General features: G+C 55.3%; 1 protein-coding gene across 1 annotated transcript in view; it reads left to right on the forward strand.

Moving 5' to 3' along the window:
• Nucleotides 1-22,067, forward strand: part of CACNA1A (calcium voltage-gated channel subunit alpha1 A) — a 268,920-nt gene that overhangs the window by 241,426 nt on the left and 5,427 nt on the right. Inside the window, exons 35-46 of the mRNA XM_032465487.1 lie at nucleotides 5,180-5,296; nucleotides 5,651-5,716; nucleotides 5,879-5,994; nucleotides 7,370-7,520; nucleotides 10,361-10,488; nucleotides 12,690-12,786; nucleotides 15,213-15,318; nucleotides 19,988-20,095; nucleotides 20,225-20,325; nucleotides 21,433-21,542; nucleotides 21,646-21,784; nucleotides 21,944-22,057. Of these exons, the coding sequence (XP_032321378.1) occupies nucleotides 5,180-5,296; nucleotides 5,651-5,716; nucleotides 5,879-5,994; nucleotides 7,370-7,520; nucleotides 10,361-10,488; nucleotides 12,690-12,786; nucleotides 15,213-15,318; nucleotides 19,988-20,095; nucleotides 20,225-20,325; nucleotides 21,433-21,542; nucleotides 21,646-21,784; nucleotides 21,944-22,057 (1,353 nt within the window). The remainder of the gene's footprint in view (nucleotides 1-5,179; nucleotides 5,297-5,650; nucleotides 5,717-5,878; nucleotides 5,995-7,369; nucleotides 7,521-10,360; nucleotides 10,489-12,689; nucleotides 12,787-15,212; nucleotides 15,319-19,987; nucleotides 20,096-20,224; nucleotides 20,326-21,432; nucleotides 21,543-21,645; nucleotides 21,785-21,943; nucleotides 22,058-22,067) is intronic.

Genomic DNA, 22,067 nt, shown 5'->3' on the forward strand with positions numbered 1-22,067 from the left:
GTGACGGTTATTATTACTGCTGTTGCTATTACTGTGAATGTACTTAGGGCTGCAATTTGTCAGGCAGCCCCCCAGCCCTAAATTGTAATCATTTGGAGGGAAAAATGGAGGGTGGGTGTCTGGACCCTTTTAAGATGATAAACTTCCAACCTGGGGTTGGGGGAGGCAGCCCCTTGCGGGCAGGGAGCCCACAACAGCCCCTTTCTGCTCTGAGGCCAGAGCTCAGCCAGGCTGAGGCAGGGGGAACCAGACCCTTGGGAGGGCAAGTCCCCAGGGTTTTGGGGAGGAGAGGGCATGAGGCCCACCGGGCCTCAGCTACCGCCCCAAGTGGCCTGGGTGACGGGGTTTGCCCTGCGTGCGATGGATAATGACTGTGTTTCTTGTCTTGTCTCTTTCCATGCCTGCTCTTTAAACTGTATATTGGCACAACGCCGTCTGAAAAACTCATCCAATCAAAATGCACTATGAAATTCATTTGTTCATCCATGACGTGGTCTGTGTGTTCATACACCAATGACTATCTCCCAACCCACCACCACCACCCCCACTCCCCACCCGGGAACTGAAACCCATTGGTTTTTTTGGCACTGGTTACAAATCAACCTAAAAAACGCTGAACACGCCTCCCCAACTGCCCCCGCCCGCCCGCTCCCCCTCCATCTTCAACATCTGCATCTAGAATCTGGTTGGTCTTACTTCTTTCTGAAGTCTAAATGCCTTACATTAACTGTGAACGCATCTTCTCGCGTCAGCATTGCACGTCATGCCCTGGGCTTTCTATACTTGGATTGCCTGATGCATCCCCCATCCCTACCCCCGTCTGTCTGTCCGTCTCTCCAAACCACCCCCCAGCCCCTCTCCCTTCCCCGTTCCTGCAGGCTAACTTCCTCTGAATTGGGGGTTTCTGTTTGGGTTGGTTTGTGTCTTCTGCAGAGAAAAGGATGGGGTTTGCCCCATGCAGTGCCTCCAACAGGACAAGTCGGCGGGCTGGGTCTCCATACCTGCATTCCTTACACACACCCCTATACTCAGAGCCCTCAGCCACTCTCTCCCCACTCCTACCCTGTTTAGCTCCATGGAGCCCTGGTCCCAGGAATGCTCCACCAGGCCTTCATTCCAAGCCCACAAGCTCTTTGAGCTTGACCACAAGAGGTGTATATCTCCAAGTCTGATGGATGGAGGAGGTCTGAGGGCTGGCCAGGCAGTGCACAGGCAAAGATGCTCAAGTGAGGGGGACTCAGAACAGCCAGACTCAGGTTTGGCTGCTTCCAGACAGGACAAGCCAGCTGAGGCCTCCTCTTGGAGCCCTGATCTGCACATGCTCGTGTTCTGCCTCCCCTCGACCCCCGCCAGACACACAGTCACTGCACACATGTGCTCTCTCCTATTTCTTGCTCAGTTTCTGACTCTCATTCCCTCTTTCTGTCTCTCTCTCTCTTTCTCCTTTTTACTCTTGCAATCTCCCTCTCTCCATCCTCCCCTCGGCCCAGGATACACACACACACACACACTCAAGCACACACTATCCCTCCTCTCTGTTCTATCCATCCACCCTGCACGCCTGAACCCCCACCCTAGATACACCATCTCCATCTCTCCCTTTCCTCATTTACGTAGCACCCTGCACACTTGCATACTCTTCTCACTTTGTTATATCCCACCTGCCTCTGCCCTTCCCTCACCCTCCCCTGAGCCCCTTTGAAGGACCCCCAGTGGCATCTCTGCACCAGATCCTTCCTCTGACAGCCATACACAGGCACTCACCCACCAAGCATTTAATAAGCCCCAACTGAGGACCACAGATGGAGGGCTGGGCAGAAGCAGACACCATAACTCCCTGCCCAGCCCAACACCCCCCACCCCAGATGGAGGTGGCAAGCATTGGTCAAATAACCCCTGAAATCTACTTGAAATTGCAACTGTGTTGCAAGCTGAAAGATGAGCAGTGTTAACAAGGTGGAGAGGGAAGAAAAGGGTATTTGAGGCCCCGGACAGCATGTGCAAAGGCCCTGTGGCAGGTCAGAGCACACAGGGTCCAGGGTCTGCAAGTGAAAGGATGTGGCTGGAGCAAAGAGAGAAGAGGAAGGCTGACCCAGAAAAAGTGAAGAGGGCAGAAGGAGACAGGACCCTGGGGCCTTGTGGAAGCCTGGGAGGATTTGGGGCAGGAGAGGCGTGATCAGAGGCTGCAGAGCAGAGTGTGGCTAGGCAGAGGGATGGGCTGGAAGTGAACACTGGGAATCCCAGAGAGATATGACAGCAGAGGAGGCAGAGACTGGGAATCCCAGAGAGATATGACAGCAGAGGAGGCAGAGAACAGTGGGAGGACTGGCCATCTGAGCAGGGGTCTCTCCAGGACTTGGAGATTGGTGGGGTCTGGGTTGAGCTGAGAGGTGCTTGGAGGGATTGAGACTGGTGTGAACCAGGAGATGGAAGTTAGGGAATGCCGGGAGAGGGCCAGGGTAGGGAAAGAGGACTTTAGTGCCATTAAGGGCATCCTGGAAGAAGTCAGATAGACAGGTGGTTATGGGGTCTGGAGCTCAGAGGCAAGGTCTGGGCTGGAGGGGGCGTGCGGTCTGCAAATGTCAGCGTTTCTCAGGAGACCTCTGGTGGGTGGTTCCCATGTCCTTCTGAGCACTCACACCCCTGAACACAGCAAGCCTTCCAGGGCCTGCGATCCTTCCCGGATGTGGACAAAAAGATGGACGCTAGGAAGAAGGAAATCAGAAGTTCTGTGAGCACTTGCAGGACTCTATGCAGAGCCAGGAGGAGACAGAGGGGTGGACGAGGGCAGACAAGAACCTTCCCCTGTCCTGTCACCCAACCCTCTTTCATCTCCACCCCCTACCTCCTCCGTGTGTCTCCTTTCTCCCTGGCTCCAAGCAGGGCAGCATGCTCTTTGCACGTGTCTCCCTGCAAAACCCCCTGCTTCTCCCGCATGGCGGCAGGCTTCCACCCCTGCTCTGCCCCGAGCCCCCCAAGACTGCTTCCAGGGCCTGCTTGCCTTTGCATGAGTCCACATGTTATGGCCTGCCCCGTGAAGGGATGGCTTATACTCTGGGGGTGGATGGGAGGGAACTGGGGACACCTGGGCCATCAGCCCTGTCCCCAGATGGAGCTGGGTGGCCAGGCAGGGCTGGGAGTCAGGTCAGCAGGGCACAGAGGGTGACTCTTGGCCATGCTGGGTTTGGGGGTTTATTCAAGGCGCTTGAGACATTCCCACTAGTGGTTGGGCCCAGTGGTCAGGGTCGGAGCCCCACACCCCTCCCCAATCCTAGAGGCCTAAGGGGCAACTGATGCATCCCAGCGAACATTCTAGACTTTGCCAGCAAACCCAGGGGCCTCTTGCCAGCCCCAGAAATTCCTTGAACTCCCATCCTTGCCTCAGCTCCCAGTCCAGAGCTGAGATCCCATGCCTGGGAAGCCCTTGGGAACCACCAAATAGGATGCCCATATAATTCACGGTCCAAACTTTCGAAACCAAAAGGGGTGCTGAGACTGTTGGGGCAACCTGTATGATCACCCTTGAGCCGTTTGCAGGGTAACAGCTGGGCCACTGTTGCTGCGTGGCCTATATCTAGGGCTCCTCCAGGTCCCATAGAGCAGATCCGGTAAAGACCCTCCTGCCTCCAGCCCACTGATCAGTGGTGGTGTCCATGCCTCCCTGAAGCAGGGTCTCAAACTCAGTGCCTCTGGGGGGCCAAGCAGATGCCATAAGCCAGGAAACCAATCCCACTTCTAGAATGTGGGAGCTTCGCAAACTGAAGAACATGCCGTCTGCTTCAAGGTGGGCAGCCACAGCTGAGCCCCAACTACAAGCAGAAGCAGCCTCAAGGTTGCCAGAAAGCCAGATTTGGGGGCAAAAATCTGACTTTTAAACACTGTCAATTATTTTTGATTTTCTAAAAGAAAACTACTCAGACCCCAAAAACAGTTTTGTTGGCCAGATGTGGTGTATTTGTGACTTCTAGCCTCTTGTACCCCACCAGCACCCCCTGAGGTCCCAGCTGGCAAGCCCCTGGACGGTCACTTAAGATCTGCCATCTCTACAGCTGTCTCCCCACCCCGACCCCACCCTACCCTGACCTGGAGTTCTTCTGGCTTGGGCGGGAGGAGGTAGAGGCAGTGACTCGACAGGGGCCTTTGAGCAGATGTAGGTCCACCCAGGGAGGTCCTGGGGGCAGGGACAGCCCCACCTCCCGGCCCCCAGCACCGGCCCCTCGGTGGGCCTGGGCTGACTGTGAGCTCACCCACCCACGGGCGCTGCGTACTTCCTGCTTCCCGCAGGCCTGGTCCCGTGCTACTCCACCCAGTCCCAGAAGCTGAGAAGCCATCCCTGAGAGGGGGGAAAGGGCCCCAAATGCATCTTCTCCGACTCAGCGGGCAGCGAGGACTCGCCCTGCAGCCGAACAGCCCCAGCTCCCTCCCGTCCTCCCCATTCCCGCTCGCCAAGGGGGTAAGAAAAGATGCTCTTCCGCTTCTCCGATTGGCTCGAGCCGCTGCTCCTCTTGGCCGTGGGGTGAGGTCAGGGCGGGCAGGAGTGGGTGGGCAGCTCGGCAGGGCAGGGCAGGGTGCCCGGTGAGTCCCACGACAGATGCATTTCTGGCCCGGAGCGTAACATGCCCTCCGAACCCGCACATGTCCACCAGGCCTGAGCGTGCTGGCTGCCCCCACCCCGGTGTTTGTGCATCGTACACGTGTGATGGATTCGGCAACTTGCCCGCTTGTGTCCTATCGTCTCAGTGCATTTGGTTGTTGGGAGAAACAAAAACCATCTCGATTTTTTTCCTGATTGGATGATTCGGATATTTTTTTCTTTTCCTTGTTCTTTTGTTATTTCTTCCCCACCCCACCCACCTGAATTTCTTTCTCTTTCTTCCTTTTTCTTTCCTTTCCCCTTTGTGGGTGGGGCTGGCAGGGAGGGTTTATGCTTTTGAGTTGATACCTTTTCCTCCCTTTCACCCTTTCTTCCCTCACCCCCACTTTGGTTTTTTTTTCTTTCTTTCGAGTTTTTTCCTCCGCACCATTGCATTAATAGTGCTTTCTCTCCTCTCCCTCCTTATTTGGGGTCTGGCTTGCTTTTTCCTGTTGGTTGGCTTCATGTAGGGGCCTCTGTGAGTGGTGACAGCTCTGAGCCCCTGGGGGTGGGTGGATGGTCACCCCTCTTTCTCCATCTCCCCAGAATAACTTCATCAACCTGAGTTTCCTCCGCCTCTTCCGAGCTGCCCGGCTCATCAAACTCCTCCGTCAGGGTTACACCATCCGAATTCTTCTCTGGACCTTTGTGCAGTCCTTCAAGGTGAGCCCCAGCCCCCTGCCCCTGCCTCTAGCCCAGGGCTGAGACAAAAATCAGGATTCCTCCCCCGCCCCTGCCTGCACTGGCTGAATCTAGAACTCAGATGGAAATGCCTCTATGATACACCTTGCTGAGGTGTTACATGCAGAGTTCTTGTCCAACTTCCTGCCCCTGGTGTGTCTTGAGAGCTCCAAGGGGACTCTCTCAAGAGCCACCAAGGATGCCCACCACCCAATGGCACCACTCTGGCACAGCATGTGGCCCCCCCAATTCAGCTGGGTGGTGCACTGGGACAGGTGAGAGAAACGGTGTGGGTAAGGGGCCCCCAGCACTCTTCATTACCTTCCTTCCCATCAGGCCCTGCCATATGTCTGTCTACTGATCGCCATGCTTTTCTTCATCTACGCCATCATTGGGATGCAGGTGAGTGCCAGCCCCCTAATGTTCCAGGCAGAGCCACCACCCTTAGGCAGGGGTGGGGCAGAGGAGCTCAGTTCAGAGAGGCAGCCCTCAAAGTTGAGGGGAGTTTTCGTGGAGCCACTGGGGGACATGGCCACCCCTAGTCATCAACATCCAATTCCCCAGGTGTTTGGCAACATTGGCATTGACGTGGAGGACGAGGACAGTGACGAGGATGACTTCCAAATCACTGAGCACAATAACTTCCGGACCTTTTTCCAGGCCCTCATGCTGCTTTTCCGGTGAGAGGGGGGCGTGCTTTCATCCTTCTCTTCCGGTGGGGGGCGTGTCCTCTCCCTTCTCTTCCCGTGGGGGGCGTGCCCTCCACCTTCTGTTCCAGTGACGTTTGGAGTGGGCGTGGGGGGTCCAGGGACCCTGGCAGATCAGGAGCTGAAGGCCCTGGCACGCAAACATGAAGGTATTTTCAGGCATTATCTCATTAAATTCTCCTGACCATCCTGTCAACGGATTCTTGGCAACGGATTCTTGGCAACCGCACCTGACAGATGAGAAAACAGGCTTATAGACTCTGAATAGACCCTGAGGCTTGATTCTTAATCCTGGCTACACTTAGGGTTTCCTTCATTCAGTCATCAGAGGTTTATTGAGCACCTGTTGTGTGCCAGGCACTATAAATACTGGGAACAAAGCAGAAGGAGACAACATTCTCTGCCCTCTGATGTTTATATCCCCGTGGGGGAACAGACAACAACCAATAATCAAATTATAGAGGATACGAGGAGATAAAATTCAAGATTAAGAGAGACACGGAGGCACAAAAGAACAAATAAAGTACAATTCCATTTATATGAGGTACCTAAAATGGGCAAATTTATAGAGGAAATAAAAGTGGCATCAATATTGCCAGGGACTGGTGGGGGGGGAGTTACTGTTTAATGGGGTACAAACTTTCAGTTTGGGATGATAAAAGGGTTCTGGAGGTAGAGAGTGGTGATGGTTGCATGGCTTATTACCATTGAATTATACACTTAAAATGCTTAAAATTATAGATTTTATGTATATTTTGTCACACTGAATTTTTTTTAATCTAACAACAACCAAAAAATAAAAATAAAAAGCATTGGAGGGCTGATAGGTCATGCCTCCCTTGAGTGGGGTGATTTTTGAGAGAAATAGGGGAGAGAGGGAGCCATGTGGATATCTGAGGAAGGGCAGTCCAGGTGAAGGGTACAGCAGTTCAAAGGCCCTGAGGCAGGAGCAAGGCTGACATGTCATAGGACAGCCGGGAGCCCAGTGTGCTGGGAGCAGAGTAACCTGGGGAGAAAGAAGTAAGAAATTACCATCACCTGGAGAGAGGAAAGCTTTTAAAACAGACCTATGTCTCCAGCCCTGTGGGAGACTGGTGAGAGTGGGGCACTGGCATGAGCATTTTTAAAACGCCCTCCTCCTGGGTTTTCATGCACAGCCAAGGATAAGAATCCCCCTCTCTGAGCTCCCAGAGAGAAGTGATTTACCCAGGACTCGAACCCCCACCAGCCCAGCTCCAGAGCTAAAGTGTTTAACCTCAAGGCTCTGCCTCCCTGCGGGGGCGGGGGGGGTAGGCGCTGGTGTCCAGGGCTAGGTGCCCAGGTCTCTCATGCCCCTCTCTGTCCTCAGGAGTGCCACTGGGGAGGCTTGGCACAACATCATGCTTTCCTGCCTCAGCGGGAAACCGTGTGACAAGAACTCGGGCATCCTGACTCACGAGTGCGGCAATGAATTTGCTTATTTTTACTTCGTTTCCTTCATCTTCCTCTGCTCGTTTCTGGTGAGTCCATGGACCTGTGCGGGTGGGCTCCCTGGACCCGGCTCCTTCTCAGGGCTGTGGATTTCTCTGGAGCCGGGGATTAGGTTAACCAGGGGTCCTCACGCTCGGCTCTGTTGACATTGGGAGCTGGATCATTCTCTGGTCACTGTGTGCATGGTAGGATGTTTGCAGCATCCCTGGCCTTGATCCACTAGATGCCAGTAGCACATGCCCCGCCACCCTCCCAGATGTGACAACCAAAAATGTCTCCGGACATTATCAGGTGTCTCCTGGTGGGTGGTGGGGGAGGGAGCAGAATGTCTAATACAGCTCTTGGTCATGTGTCTCAAAAGACATGTATAAGAATGTTCATAGCAGCCTTGTTTATACTAACCAAAACCTGAATACAATCCAAATGCCCATCAGCACGAAAATGGGCAAATTGTCAACTAGTCACACAAAAGTGTACTATACAACAACAAATATGAATAAACTACAGCTACACAAATCCAGAAAACAAACACAAAAAGTTATCCTCCCACAGTCCTGGAGGCTAGAAGTGTAATCGCAGTGTGGGCAGGGCCACGTTCCCTCCAGAGCCTCTAAGGGAGGAGCCTTCCCAGCCTCTTCTAGCTCCTGGTGGCCACAGACATCCCTTGGCTTGTGACAGCACCACTCCAGTCCCTGCCTCCGTCATCACACAGCCTTCGCCTTGTGTCTGTCACAACGACAGCAGTCATATTGAATCTAGCCTGCCTGATCCAGTATGACCTCATCCTAAGCTGACATGCACAAAGACCCTTCTTCCAAATAAAGTCACATTCACAGGCACTGGGGGCTAGGATTTGAACATGTCTTTTGGGGGCACACAGCTCAACCCACAGCACAGAGCCATGTGGGAAGCAGAAGGAGTTGCCGCGCCTCCTCCTCTCCTCCCCAGTCTGGCCTCCTGACTGTGGCGCCCAGGATGTCAGCTGCCCAGGGAGCCGGGGAGGTGTTGTTTTCAGACCTCAGCCCAGGCACCAGCATCTGTCGGCAAAAGCCAACGCGTCCACCTCCTTCAGGCCAGCAGCTTCACACTGAGTCTGGCAGCCTCAGTCTCACAGCGCACCCCCTCCCCAGGCCAGTGTCCACATCCATTGACCAGAGGGTCCATTACCCAGTTCCAGATTCCCAGAAGAGAGTCTAAATGGGCCACCCTAGCCCCTGGTCAGATGGCCACCCTTGCCTAAGCAGCTGTGGGTGCGTGTGAGGACAAGCTCTTATAGCACAGCCCGTCTGAGAAGGACAGTGCCCTAGAAGACATCTACAGCGCTTGACCATCAGCCCCCTGTAGTCAGGAATTTCCACTTTTAGTCACTGCTGCATCCCCAACCCCTAGGACAGTGACTGGCACACAGCAGGTGCTCAATCAGTATGAAATGGTGAGTTAAAAGAAGGCTAGGAACACCTAAAGGGGGAGGGTATGCCCCCTCAGTGGTAGAGTGCTTGCCTAGTACGCACAAGGTCCTGGGTTCAATCTCCAGTGCCTCCATTAAATAAATAAATAAATACATAACCTAATTACCTCCCCCCAAAAAATAAAAATAAAAAATAAAAGTTAGGGATGCCTAGAATTACCTAGGTCATTTATTAAGCACCTACTATGTTTACATCTAAACATTTGCTTACTGCCCACTATGTGCCAGGCCTTATGCTAGGCACTGGGAATATAAGGAGAGAACACGGTTCTCTCAGTTTGAAAGGGTGATGGGCAGACAAGTCAGCAGACAGTAGCAGTACAGTTTGATGTGTGCTTTGATAGGGGAGACTCTGACTAAGGGAAAGAAGATTTCAAAGAGTGGCCCGCAGGATGGTGAGCAGGAATAGGACCACGTGGTGATCAAACTGGTTGCAAGTGGCAGAAACTCAACTGAAACTGATTTAAGCAGAATATATAGTTCACTAACTTATATAACTAAAAAGTCCAGATGAGGCTGGATCCAGGCAATAGCAAGCCCCATCCTCTTTGCTATTCTCTTCCACACTGGCTTTATTCTCAAACTTTCTCCTGGTAGAGCAAGATGGCTGCAAAACGCCCAGGGAAGGCTCTCATTGGCCACCTTGGGTCATGTGCCCCTCCCTAACCAATCACAAGCCTGGGTTATATGAGCACCACCTGTGGAGCCATGAGATCGGGGTCAGCCACACCCAACAACAGCATCTAATTTTAAAGGAAGGAGGTTCCCCAGATGCTATTACCCAAAGAGACAAAAACGGTGTCCACTAAGGGAGCAACAGCTACAAAGGTCTGGAGGAAAGACTGATGCAAGCTCCCCATGTGCTAAAGGCTAGAAGAGCATGTGAAAAGGTGCTAAAAGATGCAGACAAAGGCAGGAAAATTCATCCATCCATCCATCCATCCACAAAATATCTGCTGAGTGCTTTCTTTGTGCTGGGAATGGAAACATGACAAAGTCTGGCCCATGGAGTGTTCACTTTGGTCTTGTGGGGCCAGGTGTGGGAGGATTTGGGGTCATGGTGGTCCCCTTGGTGTTGGCCCCTGTTTCACATAGCATCTCCACCCTCTCTCTCCAACTCTCTGTCTCTATCCATCACTCTTGGTCTTTGTCTCTTTGTATCTTTCTCTGTCTCCATCTTTATCTCTGTCTCTGTCTCTCTCCCTCATCTCTGTTTCTCCATCTCTCTTGTCTCTGGGCTCCTTCTGTGAGCATGTGTATTTCCTCTGTCTTCTCCCATCTCTTTCTTTGTCTCCCTTTTCCCATTTTATCTCCCACCCTCCCTCCCTCGGGCCCCTGTGTGTATGTGTTTGGATATGTCTCGCTCTCCGCACTCCCTCTGGGCCCCCGGGGTCCCCACAGATGCTGAACCTCTTTGTTGCCGTCATCATGGACAACTTTGAGTACCTCACCCGAGATTCCTCCATCCTGGGCCCCCACCACCTGGATGAGTACGTGCGTGTCTGGGCTGAGTACGACCCTGCAGCGTGGTAAGCAGTCACCCCGAATCCTCCAGCCACATTGCCTACCTTTCTCTGGCACCAGAGTACAGTCTAAGCTGGGGAGCTGGCTGGGATTTCAGGAGGATTGGTCAGAGGACAGAGATGAGAATCAGCAACCTCACCCATCCTGGCTAAAATGATTTGGGTACCACCACTGCCCAAACCCCAGGCTTTCTGGGAGGTGAGGGGGGAAATCCACCATGAGTTCACCTCCTACGAGTCTCTCTTGCCCCCCACTGTCCTCCAGATGGGGAGGACAAGTTAGCCAGGCCCCAGGCAGGAAGCCAGAGGCCTCGCAGCCTCATTTCTCCTGGGAGTGTGGGGAGAAAGGCTGGCTTAGCTCCCTGGGCAGACAGAATTGGCTGCAAGATCAGAGTGGCGAAACCCAGCTCTCACTGGGATCCCAGGACGCTGGAGCAGGTGGTCACACAAGACCAAGGGAGAGGACACAGTCTTGGTTGTCCTTGCATCTTCATGGTCACCAAGGGCATGAGCTCTTCCATCTCCATAGGCACCAGAGTGCCCCCTCCTGACAGGTGATGGTTTCAGAGGATCATCTCCACCCTGCACATGTGTGTGGAGTGCCCACTCAACCCTTGCGGGACGCTCAGAGGTGCCATCCCGATGCTCAGAGCCCCCCAACCAGAAACTGAGGATTCTAGTCCAGGCTGAGCTTGGGGCCCAAGAAAGCATGAAATGGGGACCCCCAGCAGCCTGTGCACTGGAGGTGCAGCCTCACGAGGAAGGCAGGGTGGGGTGGATCCTTGTCATTCCTGCAGTCCCCGAATAAGTCCTCCATGAGACCAAGAGGCTGGGGTGAGCCGCGGGGCTGGGGCTTGACTTTCCACTGGTTCCTAACTCTTCCTCTTTTGATTTTAGGTCACAGCAGTTGGATGCTGTCCCCCTGACCTCTATTCCACGAGCCCCCCAGCCCCAGTGTAGCCCACATAGATTGTGGAGAAGGGAGACACAGAGAGCCCTGGGGGAGGTTCCAAACCCCAGCCCAGAGCTCCTGGCCCACTCCAAATGAAACCCTCTGCCCCACTGCTCCCGGGATCTGCAAGTGTCTGGGACGGTCTCAGGGACCCTCACTCATCCCATGGCTCCCCTATTCCTTCCAGCCAGGGGGTTCTCAGTCCCCGGCACTGTGATCTCACTGTGTGCACGGGGAGCCAGCGTGAACGCAGCTCAACTCCGTGCCTCCACTAATCCCCTCTCTTCTCCTTTCAGCGGTCGGATTCATTATAAGGATATGTACAGTTTATTGCGTGTAATATCTCCCCCTCTCGGCTTAGGCAAGAAATGTCCTCATAGGGTTGCTTGCAAGGTTTGATTTCCACTAAAACCTGCTAGCATCCATGGAATGAGTGTGGCTTGGGGTTCTTCAATATATATATTTCATATATATATATAAAATCTAAAAAACAGAGCCATCTCTCTCTTTTGCATTAAACTAGAAAACTCTCTTAGCCCACAGAATGCAGTCACGTAGACTTGACGAAGCATGGAACATATATCTCTCCGTTCCCTTCAGCCATTTCTGCTTGCTCTGAGCTGAAGCTGCCCATCCCGGGGTCTCAACGGCACCCCGAATCAGACACATCCTGGGGGGATTGTAACTTTGCATTGCCCTCCCCCCACTACCATCTCCTCCACTCTCCCCTCCACCCTTCGCCTCCCAAAGCCCCCAGCCTTCCTCCCACCGCCCCGGCCCCTCCTCCCCATCTCGGGCCCCCTCAGAGACCAGCCTCAGCCAAACCAGAGAACATTACCCACTTTTTTAAATGACACTGAATCAAAAGCATTGCTCCAGGCCCTCCAGAGTGAGAAACCCCACCCTTCCCCCCACATTCCACCAGAACCACGGCTCAGAGTCAAAAGCAAAGCTGACTTTTCTCTTTTCTCTCTCTCTCTCCCCCTGCTCGTAAGCAGTGAAATAATCTTTTTTTAATTACCTCTTCCATTTTTTTCCCTCCTCTTTTCCATTTATTTGAAATATCTATTTTCTCGTTCTCTGCATCTTTCTCTTTTCGGATCGTGTGATTTTTCTTTTTGTCTTTTTTTTTTTTTTTTGGTTGGTTTTTTTTTTCTTTTTTTTTTTTTGCCTCTTCCGTTTCTTCCCCTCCCTCCACCCATTCTTCCTTTGGTTCTCCGTTCCCACTCCCGTTTTTTGTTTTCGGTGCTGCCAGGGGCCGCATGCCTTACCTGGACATGTATCAGATGCTGAGACACATGTCTCCGCCCCTGGGTCTGGGGAAGAAGTGTCCGGCCAGAGTGGCTTACAAGGTAGTCTAACCCTTGCTGACCACCGACGTCCGGGCACTGGGGATTTTTCAGTGCTGACCAGGAGCAACCAGCCGAGTCTCTTTTTCCAGCGTTACTCTTCTTTTTTTCTTTTTCTTTTTTCCTTTTCCCCTTTCCTCCTCGAGTACATGGATCATGACCATCCCTTGACTCTAAGCAGCACACTGTGTCCGTCCTTTCTGATGAGTGTGTCTTGGTGTTTTGAGACTCCATTATGGCCGACACGCCGGGGGGAGGAGGAGGGGAGCCCCCAGGTCCCCTTGCACCTGGTCCCCCATTAACCAAATTGGACACAAACACACTTCGGGAGGTCGGGTTCACCGCTGTGCCCAGAGTAGCCCCCGGGTCCACACCTGGGCTGGTGCCTTGCAGGGGTGGGTGCTTTGGCCCCATCTTTTGTATCTTGAGGCCCCAGGTCCCACCATCCCCCATGCACACCTGAAGCTGATCTCTGACCCAGGGCCTTGGGGGATCCAAGACCTCCCAGGGAGCACCCAGAGCCTCTCCCCCTCTCCCTCCCTCTGGAGTTGCTTTTCCAGTCTCCCTGTCCCTATGCCACCCATCTCCCCTCAAGACACCCCAACATGCCTCTCCATTGTTCCAGAGTGGGCAGGCGGGCCGCAGCTGGACCCCTGGACCGTGGCACCCTGATGCAGGCCATGCACGCTGCCTTGGCGGGGGCCTGGGGCGGGCAGGCACCATGGCCGACCGGGGGGGTAGTGCATGCTGGCTGAAGGAGCCGCCAGGCGGCTGGGCCGGGCCACCCCTCTAGACCCCTGTCCCGGAATCTCCCTTGGCACCCAAGGACAGATGCTCTGTTCCCTCCAACTCACCCACAAGAAGTTCAGGAATGACCTTTACTGTCAGCCCCTCCAAAAAAAACAATGGTCCCATCATTCCATTCTCCCACCCACCCTGGCTGCCCTGCGTCTACAAGAGTCCTCCCTCCCCTTGTCAATCTCCTTCCTGCCTCGTGTAACCGCCTCCCTGCAACCTCATTCTTCTTCCTTCTCCTCCTCCTTCTCCTCCTCTTCCCACCTCCGTGTACGCCTTCTTCCCAAGCAAGGCCAGAGTGAGGTGGCCCCATCAGCCTCTCCCTGTACCTGTCCCTTCTCTGGTTTTCCTTTTGTCCCTTCTCTTGGTCTCTGCTTGACTGAGGTTGGGGGGTGGGTGTGTGAGCGTGTACAAGAGAGAGGGAGAGAGTGCCCTTCCCTTCCTGGTCTCTGTGCAGGGCCACTACGGATCCGTAAAGCACCTTTGTGTAAATTTGAAATGAGCAGCCTTTCCACAGAACACTTGGTCTGTTGGAAAATTGTTGGAATCCACCAATGTGAAAACAAGACACTTTTCTGCTATCAGCTGGGAAGGTGTCATTTAAATACACAAAGCCATGATTTCGAAGTTGGGGAGCCCTTTGTGCCGTGCACAACCTGCTGTGCACAGTGGCCCAGTCTGTGTGTCCCTGTCTGCTGCCTCCATCCTCACTCTGCCTCCACCCCATCTCTCATGTTCTGCTCTGAGTTTGCCATCCCCCTCCCCATCTCCAACTGTTTCCCGCCTACCTGTGTCTGAATCCTCCAGTGAACGTCAGTGTCCCTCTCCATGCCACCTCGGCCTGGGCTGGTGCACACCAGCCCTGCATCCTCTCCCACCCCACCAAGCATGGGGGACAGAGCCCCTGCCTGGGAAACAGGGAATCTTTTCTTCCCTGGGCCACGGGAACGCCCCCTCACCCCTTCCCCCTGCCATCGCACAAAGAGCCAAGATCCGGACATGCCCCCTGAGATACTTTCCACGGAGCTATGAATGAGTCTCGAGATTCCGTCTGCATGAGCCCCTGTCTGCCATTCTGTGTGTCATGGCCTCGCTGCATGTCCGCGAGGGGCCCGCCCCATCAGTGGTGGGGGGGCCGCCTGCCCGCCGCTTCTTGGAGGAATGATGTGGTCTGTGCCCATCTGGTCTGGTCTGGGTCGAGCCGGGGGTGGGGGTGGGGAGCCGGCGGCCCCCCCAGCGGCTGTGGCCATGGACCCCTCTGCCTGGCTGCTGCATGTCTGCTGCAATCTGGCTTGTGCTCTTCTTTGGGGTCAGAACGGAACGGAGCTGTCCAGAAGAACTCTGGGGCAGGGCAAGGATCTGGGCCACCCGTGGAAATGCCAGCTCTAGGGGATAGCAGGGCGGGAGAGGACCGGGCAGGGGCTCCGCAGCATAGGAGGGTCCCCAGGCCCTCCCTGTGGGCCACCGTGGGAAATCGGGAAATGGAAGAGTGGGACAGGTAACCTGAGGGTGGGGGGCACTCTAGCCGCTGCCTTCAGAGTTCTTCCTGGGGCTCCCCGGGCAGGGTGGGTCTGGCTCATGGGACCAGGGATGGGTGCCTGGGAATGACGGTCCTTGCCTTTGGTTTTCTGTAGCGGCTCCTGCGGATGGATCTGCCTGTCGCGGATGACAATACCGTCCACTTCAATTCTACCCTCATGGCTCTGATCCGCACAGCCCTGGACATCAAGATCGCCAAGGGTAAGGGCAGCGAAGACGGTAGGATGGGGTGGGGGGTGGCGGTGGAGCCAGAGCCGCGGAGGGCTCATCCCCTCGCTCAGCAAATACCTAGAGCTCGCCCTCTGTGTGCAGACACTGCTCTAAGCGTGGGGAACGCAGCTTACACTCCAGCGGGGCAGGCCTCCCCGAGGAGATTGTGAAGGAGTCGCACGGAGACCTGGGGAGAAAATGCTCCCGGCAGAGGGACCAGCTGGTGCAGAGGCCTCGGGGCTGGGTTGAACTGACTTGCCTTCTGAGCCCGGGGCGCCACGGGAGCAGAGGCGGGACCTGGCCCCTCTCACATTTGAACAGGCTCCCTCTAGCGGCCGTGGGGAGAATGGTCTAGGAGGAGCCCCGGAGGGAGGCGGCTGACTGGACGCAGGTGACACGCAGGATGGCGGCTTAGACCGAAGGGGTGTGGAGGGTTCAGATTCTGGATATTTCCTGGCAGTCTAGACAACCAGATGGCCGATGCATAGGATACTAGGTATGAGGGAAAGAGAGGAGTCAAGGCCACCCCGAGGGGTCAGGGCCCCCGCGCCTGAAGGACGGAGCTGCCAGCTGCCGTTGCCTGGGGCAGGGAGGAGATGGGAGGGGCAGATTTAGGGGGAAGGGAGGGCAGGAGGTTGGCATCGGTGGTGGCATGTGGAGATGGGGGGTGGGCAGCGGGCTCTCCAACTTACACTTCCAGTGAGGGGGCCTTCCCAGAAGATTCTGAAGGAAGTGAGGTGATGAGTCTGGCTGGGCTGAAATGTAGAATCAAGAGGCATCAGATGCTGACAGATTTTAAGCCAAGAGACTGGACGAGCTCTCTAAGGGGATGAGTGGGAACCAAGAGACCCCCAAAGACTGAGCCCGGGGCAACCCCAGCATTAAAGGTGACCGAGAAGGAGCAGCTAGGGAGGAGGGTGGAGACCAGAGCAATGCATGCTCCTGAAGGGCATCCCCAGTGTGTCAGGCGCTGCCCAGCAGCCAAGGAAGACGAGGACCAAGAGTAGCCAGTAGATTTGGGGCCAGGTCACCACTGGTCCCTTTGACGAGAGCAGCTCTGGTGGACAGGTCATGGCCCTCCTGCCCAGAGTGGGTTTCGGAGGCCTGACAGCAGGCTGGAGGCGACTTGGCAGCTGATGGGCCATCAGGGCAGAGAGAGTGGCACATGGATCACCAAAGAGCAAGAGATTGCAAGAGAGCTGGCAGAGGGCTGCGTCCATCATCCAGCAGAGGATTGGAAATCTGGGACAGTTTGGCTTGTCACAACTGGGAGGGGGCTGGTACTAGTGGCATCTGGCATGTGGAGGCCAAAGATGCTACTGAATGTCCTGGACTGCACAGGACAGATCTGGTGACAGAGCAGGTTCACCCAAGGTGTGCGGAGCAAAGGTGGGGGAGGGGAGGACCCTTCAGGTGAGAAACTCTGGGACATAACCGGTCTATGGAGGACTGTTGCCTGCATACAGGGGGACTTTCTGTCCCTGGGAGCCGTGGTGTTAACCATCCTGTGCCTGGAGGAGGAATAAACCTGGGATTCAGCCCTGAGCTGACCCCAGGACCCCAGGACCCCAGGGGAGGGCCACTTTGAAATACCCTAAGGATTTTCCCTTTGTTTAAGTGTGAAATGACCACCCTGAATATGAGACTTCCCAAGGAACTAAAGCAGAAAGAGTCTAAGGTGATGGTTCTCAGCCAGGGGAAGTTTTGGCAAAGTCTGGGGACAGGTTTGGTTGTCAGCAGTGGGGTAAGGCAGGGGTGCTGCTGGTAACCAGTGGGTGGAGGCCAGGGCTACCGCTCAGCAGCCTGTATGCACAGGACAGCCCCACAGTCAAGGGCGATCTGGCCTCACATGTCGACAGTGCTGATAGGGTGAGAAGCCTTGACCAGACTCCCTTACCTAATTGAGACGACAAGAATGAGTATCTTAGCTGGGCTGCCATCACAAAATCCCAGCGACTGAGTGCATAAACCACAGAAATTTCCTTCCTCACAGTCCTAGAGACTGGACGTCCAGGATCAAGGTGCCAGCAGGTTTGGTTTCTGCTGAGGCCTCTCTCCTCAGCTTGCAGATGGCTGCCTTCTGGCTTTGTCCACACGTGGCATTCGTTCCTCTGTGCACATGCACCCCTGCTGTCTGTCTCTCTTCTTATAAGGACACCAGTCCTATTGAATTAGGGGCCACCCTTATGATCTCATGGAACTGTAATTAGTTCCTTAAAGGCCCATCTCCAAATGCCATTACATTGAAGGTTAGGGCTTCAACATGAATTTTAGGCAGACACAATTCAGTCCATAGTGGCAGGCGCCTTCATTTTCTCCACTAGAAACAGGAAATGTGTAATCTGTAAGAAAAAAAGGGACTTCTAACAGGAATATCATGTTCTCTTCTTTCTCTTCCTGTGTCTCTGAGAAGGAGCCACAGAGACCCCAGGCACCTCACTTAGCTACAGTGGACGGGAGACATAGCTATTAATTCCAACTGCTTCCCTAGAGGAAAGAAAAACCGTTAGAGGTTGGTGTCAAGGGTGTTGGGAGCCCAGCCACACAGAGGATTTTCCCAAGAGTCTCCGGCAAACCGTCAATCTGAATCCAGGCCCACCAATCAGCCCCCATGCCGCTAGGCCCCAGTGACCACAGTCCCTTGCATCGTGAGACTCTGCAGCCACCAGCAGTGAAGACCAGACCATGGAGTGCGCCCCCTAGTGTGTGAGATGGTGAACAACAGCAGGACATGATAAGTACAGAGAAGAGACAAAAAGCAGGAAAAAGGCATGGGGGGCCGGGGAGGGGGGCTGCTTTGGTTTGAGAGGTAGCCAGAAGACCTCTTTGATAAAGGGTTTGGGCAGGAACCTGCAGAAGGTGAGGGAGGGAACCACACAGATATTGGTAGAAAGAATCATCCTGGCAGAGGAAACAGCCCATGCAAAGGCCCTAAGGCAGGACAGCGCTTGGTGTGTTTGAAGAGCCATGGGGAGGTTGATGTGGCTGGAACAGAGGGAGCAAGGGGAAGAGCAGAAGAGACAAGGGCCAATCGTCCAGGGCCTTGTGGACTTGGGTGATCACCCCGAGTGAGATGAGAGTCCTGGGGGCCTCTAAGCAGAGGAGGCACGTGACTTGGTTGATCAGGGGCGCCCGCTTGTGGCTGTAGGAGCCAAGGGAGACCGGGGCAGAGGCAACGGCATTGGTCCAGGCAGTTCAGCTCCCCACTGCCTCGATATCCTCACTCTGGAGCAGGATCTGAGCCTTACTTGTGAAAAGGCCCTTCTGAAGGATTTTTCTCCAAATAAAGGCCTCTGTCTCCAGAGTCACGTAGGGAAAGATGAGCAAAACTTCCACGGAGTGCCTGGCACATGTCTGTGCTTTGACCAACATCTGCGGAGAAGGAGAAGCTGGGCAGGGGGTCCAGAGGCCGCCCCAGGCTGCGCCCGGGAAGCGGAGGAGTGGGAGGAGGAAGGGCAGGGAGAGCAGATGCTGAGCAGTGAGAGGTGGACAGGGAGTGGAGGCAAAGGGGGATGTTGAGTGGCCCGAGCGGGCCAGCTGTTCAGCCAGCATGACCCCATAGATGGTTGTTAAAACACAGAAATATTTCTCTACTGGCTGGTAGCTGGCCCCTGCCCTTCCCCTGGATCTCCTGGACCTCCTCTCATAATCCAGCAACCACAGGACTAATATCTGGCCCAGCAGGGAGCCTTCAGGGCCTTGCTCCAGCTCTGTCATCAATGTTCCTTCCATACCTGCCAGTAATTGTTTGCAACAGCCCCCTAGCACCCAGGGTTGGGGGCTCTGAAACAGGAGTAGCAGCAGGGGCCAGTCTGGTGTATCCATCAGGGTGGATGAGAACGTGCTGCTGTAACACACAGCCCCACAGTCTTGAACTGAGGAAGATTCGTATCCCACTTCCAGTAAATGAGAACTTCCTGGATTGGCAGGGGCTTCTGTTCATCGGTAACTTAGGGACCAGGCCTGAGGGTGCAACCACTGTCCCCAGTGTTATCAGCTACTGTGACAGAAGGAATGAGAACTGGGGAGGGTCCTGCACTGGCCCTTAAATGCCTAAAGGGGCACCTCACTCTGCTCACACATCATTGGCCAGAACTCATCATGGGGCGCCAGCCAACCAAAGGGGGAATCACTGCCAAAGAGCTTTCATGACCACCATGGCTGAGGTGAGGAACCAAGGGTCAGCTACATCCAAAGTCAGCATTCACGGGAGGGGAGACGGTTGAGGAAGAAACCTCCTGCATCAGGACTGCTCCCTGAGGCTCACCCCCAGCTCCCTACAGCAGACACTGTCCAAACCTTCAAACAACTCAGTAAGGCTGGTGCTACTGCCACCACCCCCATTTTGAAGATGAGAAAACTGAGGCACCGTGTGGTAAACTAACACCCAAGTCATGCAGTTGGTGAATGTGAACCAGGTTGGCCCTTCTGGATGCTGGACTGTCCCCCACACCGCTCTTCCAAGGCCCTGGCCCTGCTGAGGACCCGACAGAGCCCACACGTTCAGTCCTCCTCCAGGCCAGGCCCACAGGGCACTGCAGACCCACTGAGAACCAGGACCCCAGAGTGTGTGTCAGTAGGAGCAGCTGGCTTCGCCACTGCCCCAGATGCTGGCTGACGCCCAGGCAGTTAGTCAAGGCCTCTCTGTGCCCACCCGTAGGCGGAGCCGACAAACAGCAGATGGATGCCGAGCTGCGGAAGGAGATGATGGCCATCTGGCCCAACCTGTCCCAGAAGACACTGGACTTGCTGGTCACCCCTCACAAGTGTAAGAGCCAGGCCCCACCTGGCCCCGGGGCTCTGTCCCGCCAGGGCGGAAGGGAAGGGGAGGCACAGGGACGGCGGTGTTGGTGCATACAGGGCCCCTGCCCACCCTGAGCTCACCCTGTGCCCCTAGCCACGGACCTGACAGTGGGGAAGATCTATGCAGCCATGATGATCATGGAGTACTACCGGCAGAGCAAGGCCAAGAAGCTGCAGGCCATGCGTGAAGAGCAGGTACGGCCCAGCCCTGGCAGCCCTCCCCTCCCGGGTCCATGGCCCTGGGGACTCCCAGGCTGGGAAACAACTGGGAGGCTGCGAGGACCAACCAGAACAGTGGGGTATGGCCAGAGTCCACCACAGGTCACCAGAGAGTCAGGCAGTGCCAAGGAGATAAATCCTGGATTAATTCATCTATGCCACCAACACTTACTGGGCACCAACTGTGTGCTGGGCACTGTTCTCAGCCCTGGAGGTGCATCTGTGAGCGAAACAGACCAGAATCCCTGCAGAGCAGACATTTCAGTTGGGGAAATGCCAACAATGACAGATGACTAAATTATATAGAGTTGCAGAAAATAGTTAAGTGTCATGGGAAGAAGTGGGCGGGAGGGGTGGGCTGTGGCAGAGGGAATATGATTTGAAAGGGGTAGTCGAGGAGGCCTTGCTGAGGGAGTGACACCTGAGGAAAGACTTGAAGGGAAAATGAGAAGGAATGAGCCAAGCAGATACCTGGGGGAAGAGTTTCAGGCAGAGGGAACAGCCAGTGCAAAGGCCCTGAGTCCGGACCATGAGTTTGAGTTTGAGGAACAGCAAGGAATCAGTATGGCAAGTGAGCAAGAGGGGCAGTGAAAGGAGTCAAAGGTGGGGAGGTGACCAAGCGGATTATGCAGGGCCTTGTGGGCCTTTGACTTTGCTCAGAGTGAGGCAGGAGCTCCCTCAGTAGAGGGAAGTGAGTACCACAAGTGCCCTCTGGTGGCCATCCAGAGTAATGGCCAGATCTGGGAGACCTGGGAGGAGGCCACTGCCCTGGTCCAGGCCGGAGATGATGAGGGGGGATGGGGATCCTGAAGGGGTGAGAAGTGATACAGTTATGGATGGATTTGGAAGGAAGAGTCAAGATGACTGGCTGATGGCTCAGACCTGAGAGTGTGTGTGTGTTTTACAGCAGGGGTGTGGATGTCAAGAATGACTTCTGAGGTTTCACCCCAGGGGTGGGCTGCGTGTACCCTCCATAGCCTCCCCGCTGCAGCCTTGACCAGAGCCTGAGTCTCGAGCGCACCCTCCTCCACCTGTCCCTTCGCCCCCAACCCTGTGCACACACGCTGCTCTCTGCTTCCCCAGAACCGGACACCTCTCATGTTCCAGCGCATGGAGCCCCCATCTCCAACGCAGGAAGGGGGGCCCAGCCAGAACGCCCTCCCTTCCACCCAGCTGGACCCAGGAGGAGGCCTGTGAGTGTGCCTCTGGCCAGGAGGTGGGGAACGGGGGTGCCAGTCCCAGGTGTGAAAGCCCCCCGAGTACCTATCACCGTGCTGCTCTGTGTGCCCCACACAGGATGGCTCACGAAGGCGGCCTGAAGGAGAGCCCCTCCTGGGTGACCCAGCGAGCCCAGGAGATGTTCCAGAAGACGGGCACATGGAGCCCAGAGCGGGGACCCCCGACTGACATGCCCAATAGCCAGCCCAACTCTCAGGTGCCTCTGTCCCGCCACTGCCCCCGTGGCTCCCAGGCCCGAGCAGTACAAGAGGGAGGAGTCTGGGCCCCCCACCCGCAGCTCCACACACACCAGGCCACCCCTGGGGTCCACGCGTCAAGCTCCGGGGCTCACCCAGCCTCGCCATCTGCCCCGCAGTCCGTGGAGATGCGAGAGATGGGCAGAGACGGCTACTCTGACAGTGAGCACTACCTCCCCATGGAAGGCCAGGCCCGAGCTGCCTCCATGCCCCGCCTCCCCGCGGAGAACCAGGTGAGGGCTT

The sequence above is a fragment of the Camelus ferus genome, chromosome 22 (assembly GCF_009834535.1).
Source record: "Camelus ferus isolate YT-003-E chromosome 22, BCGSAC_Cfer_1.0, whole genome shotgun sequence".
In the NCBI taxonomy this organism is placed as follows: Eukaryota; Metazoa; Chordata; class Mammalia; order Artiodactyla; family Camelidae; genus Camelus; species Camelus ferus.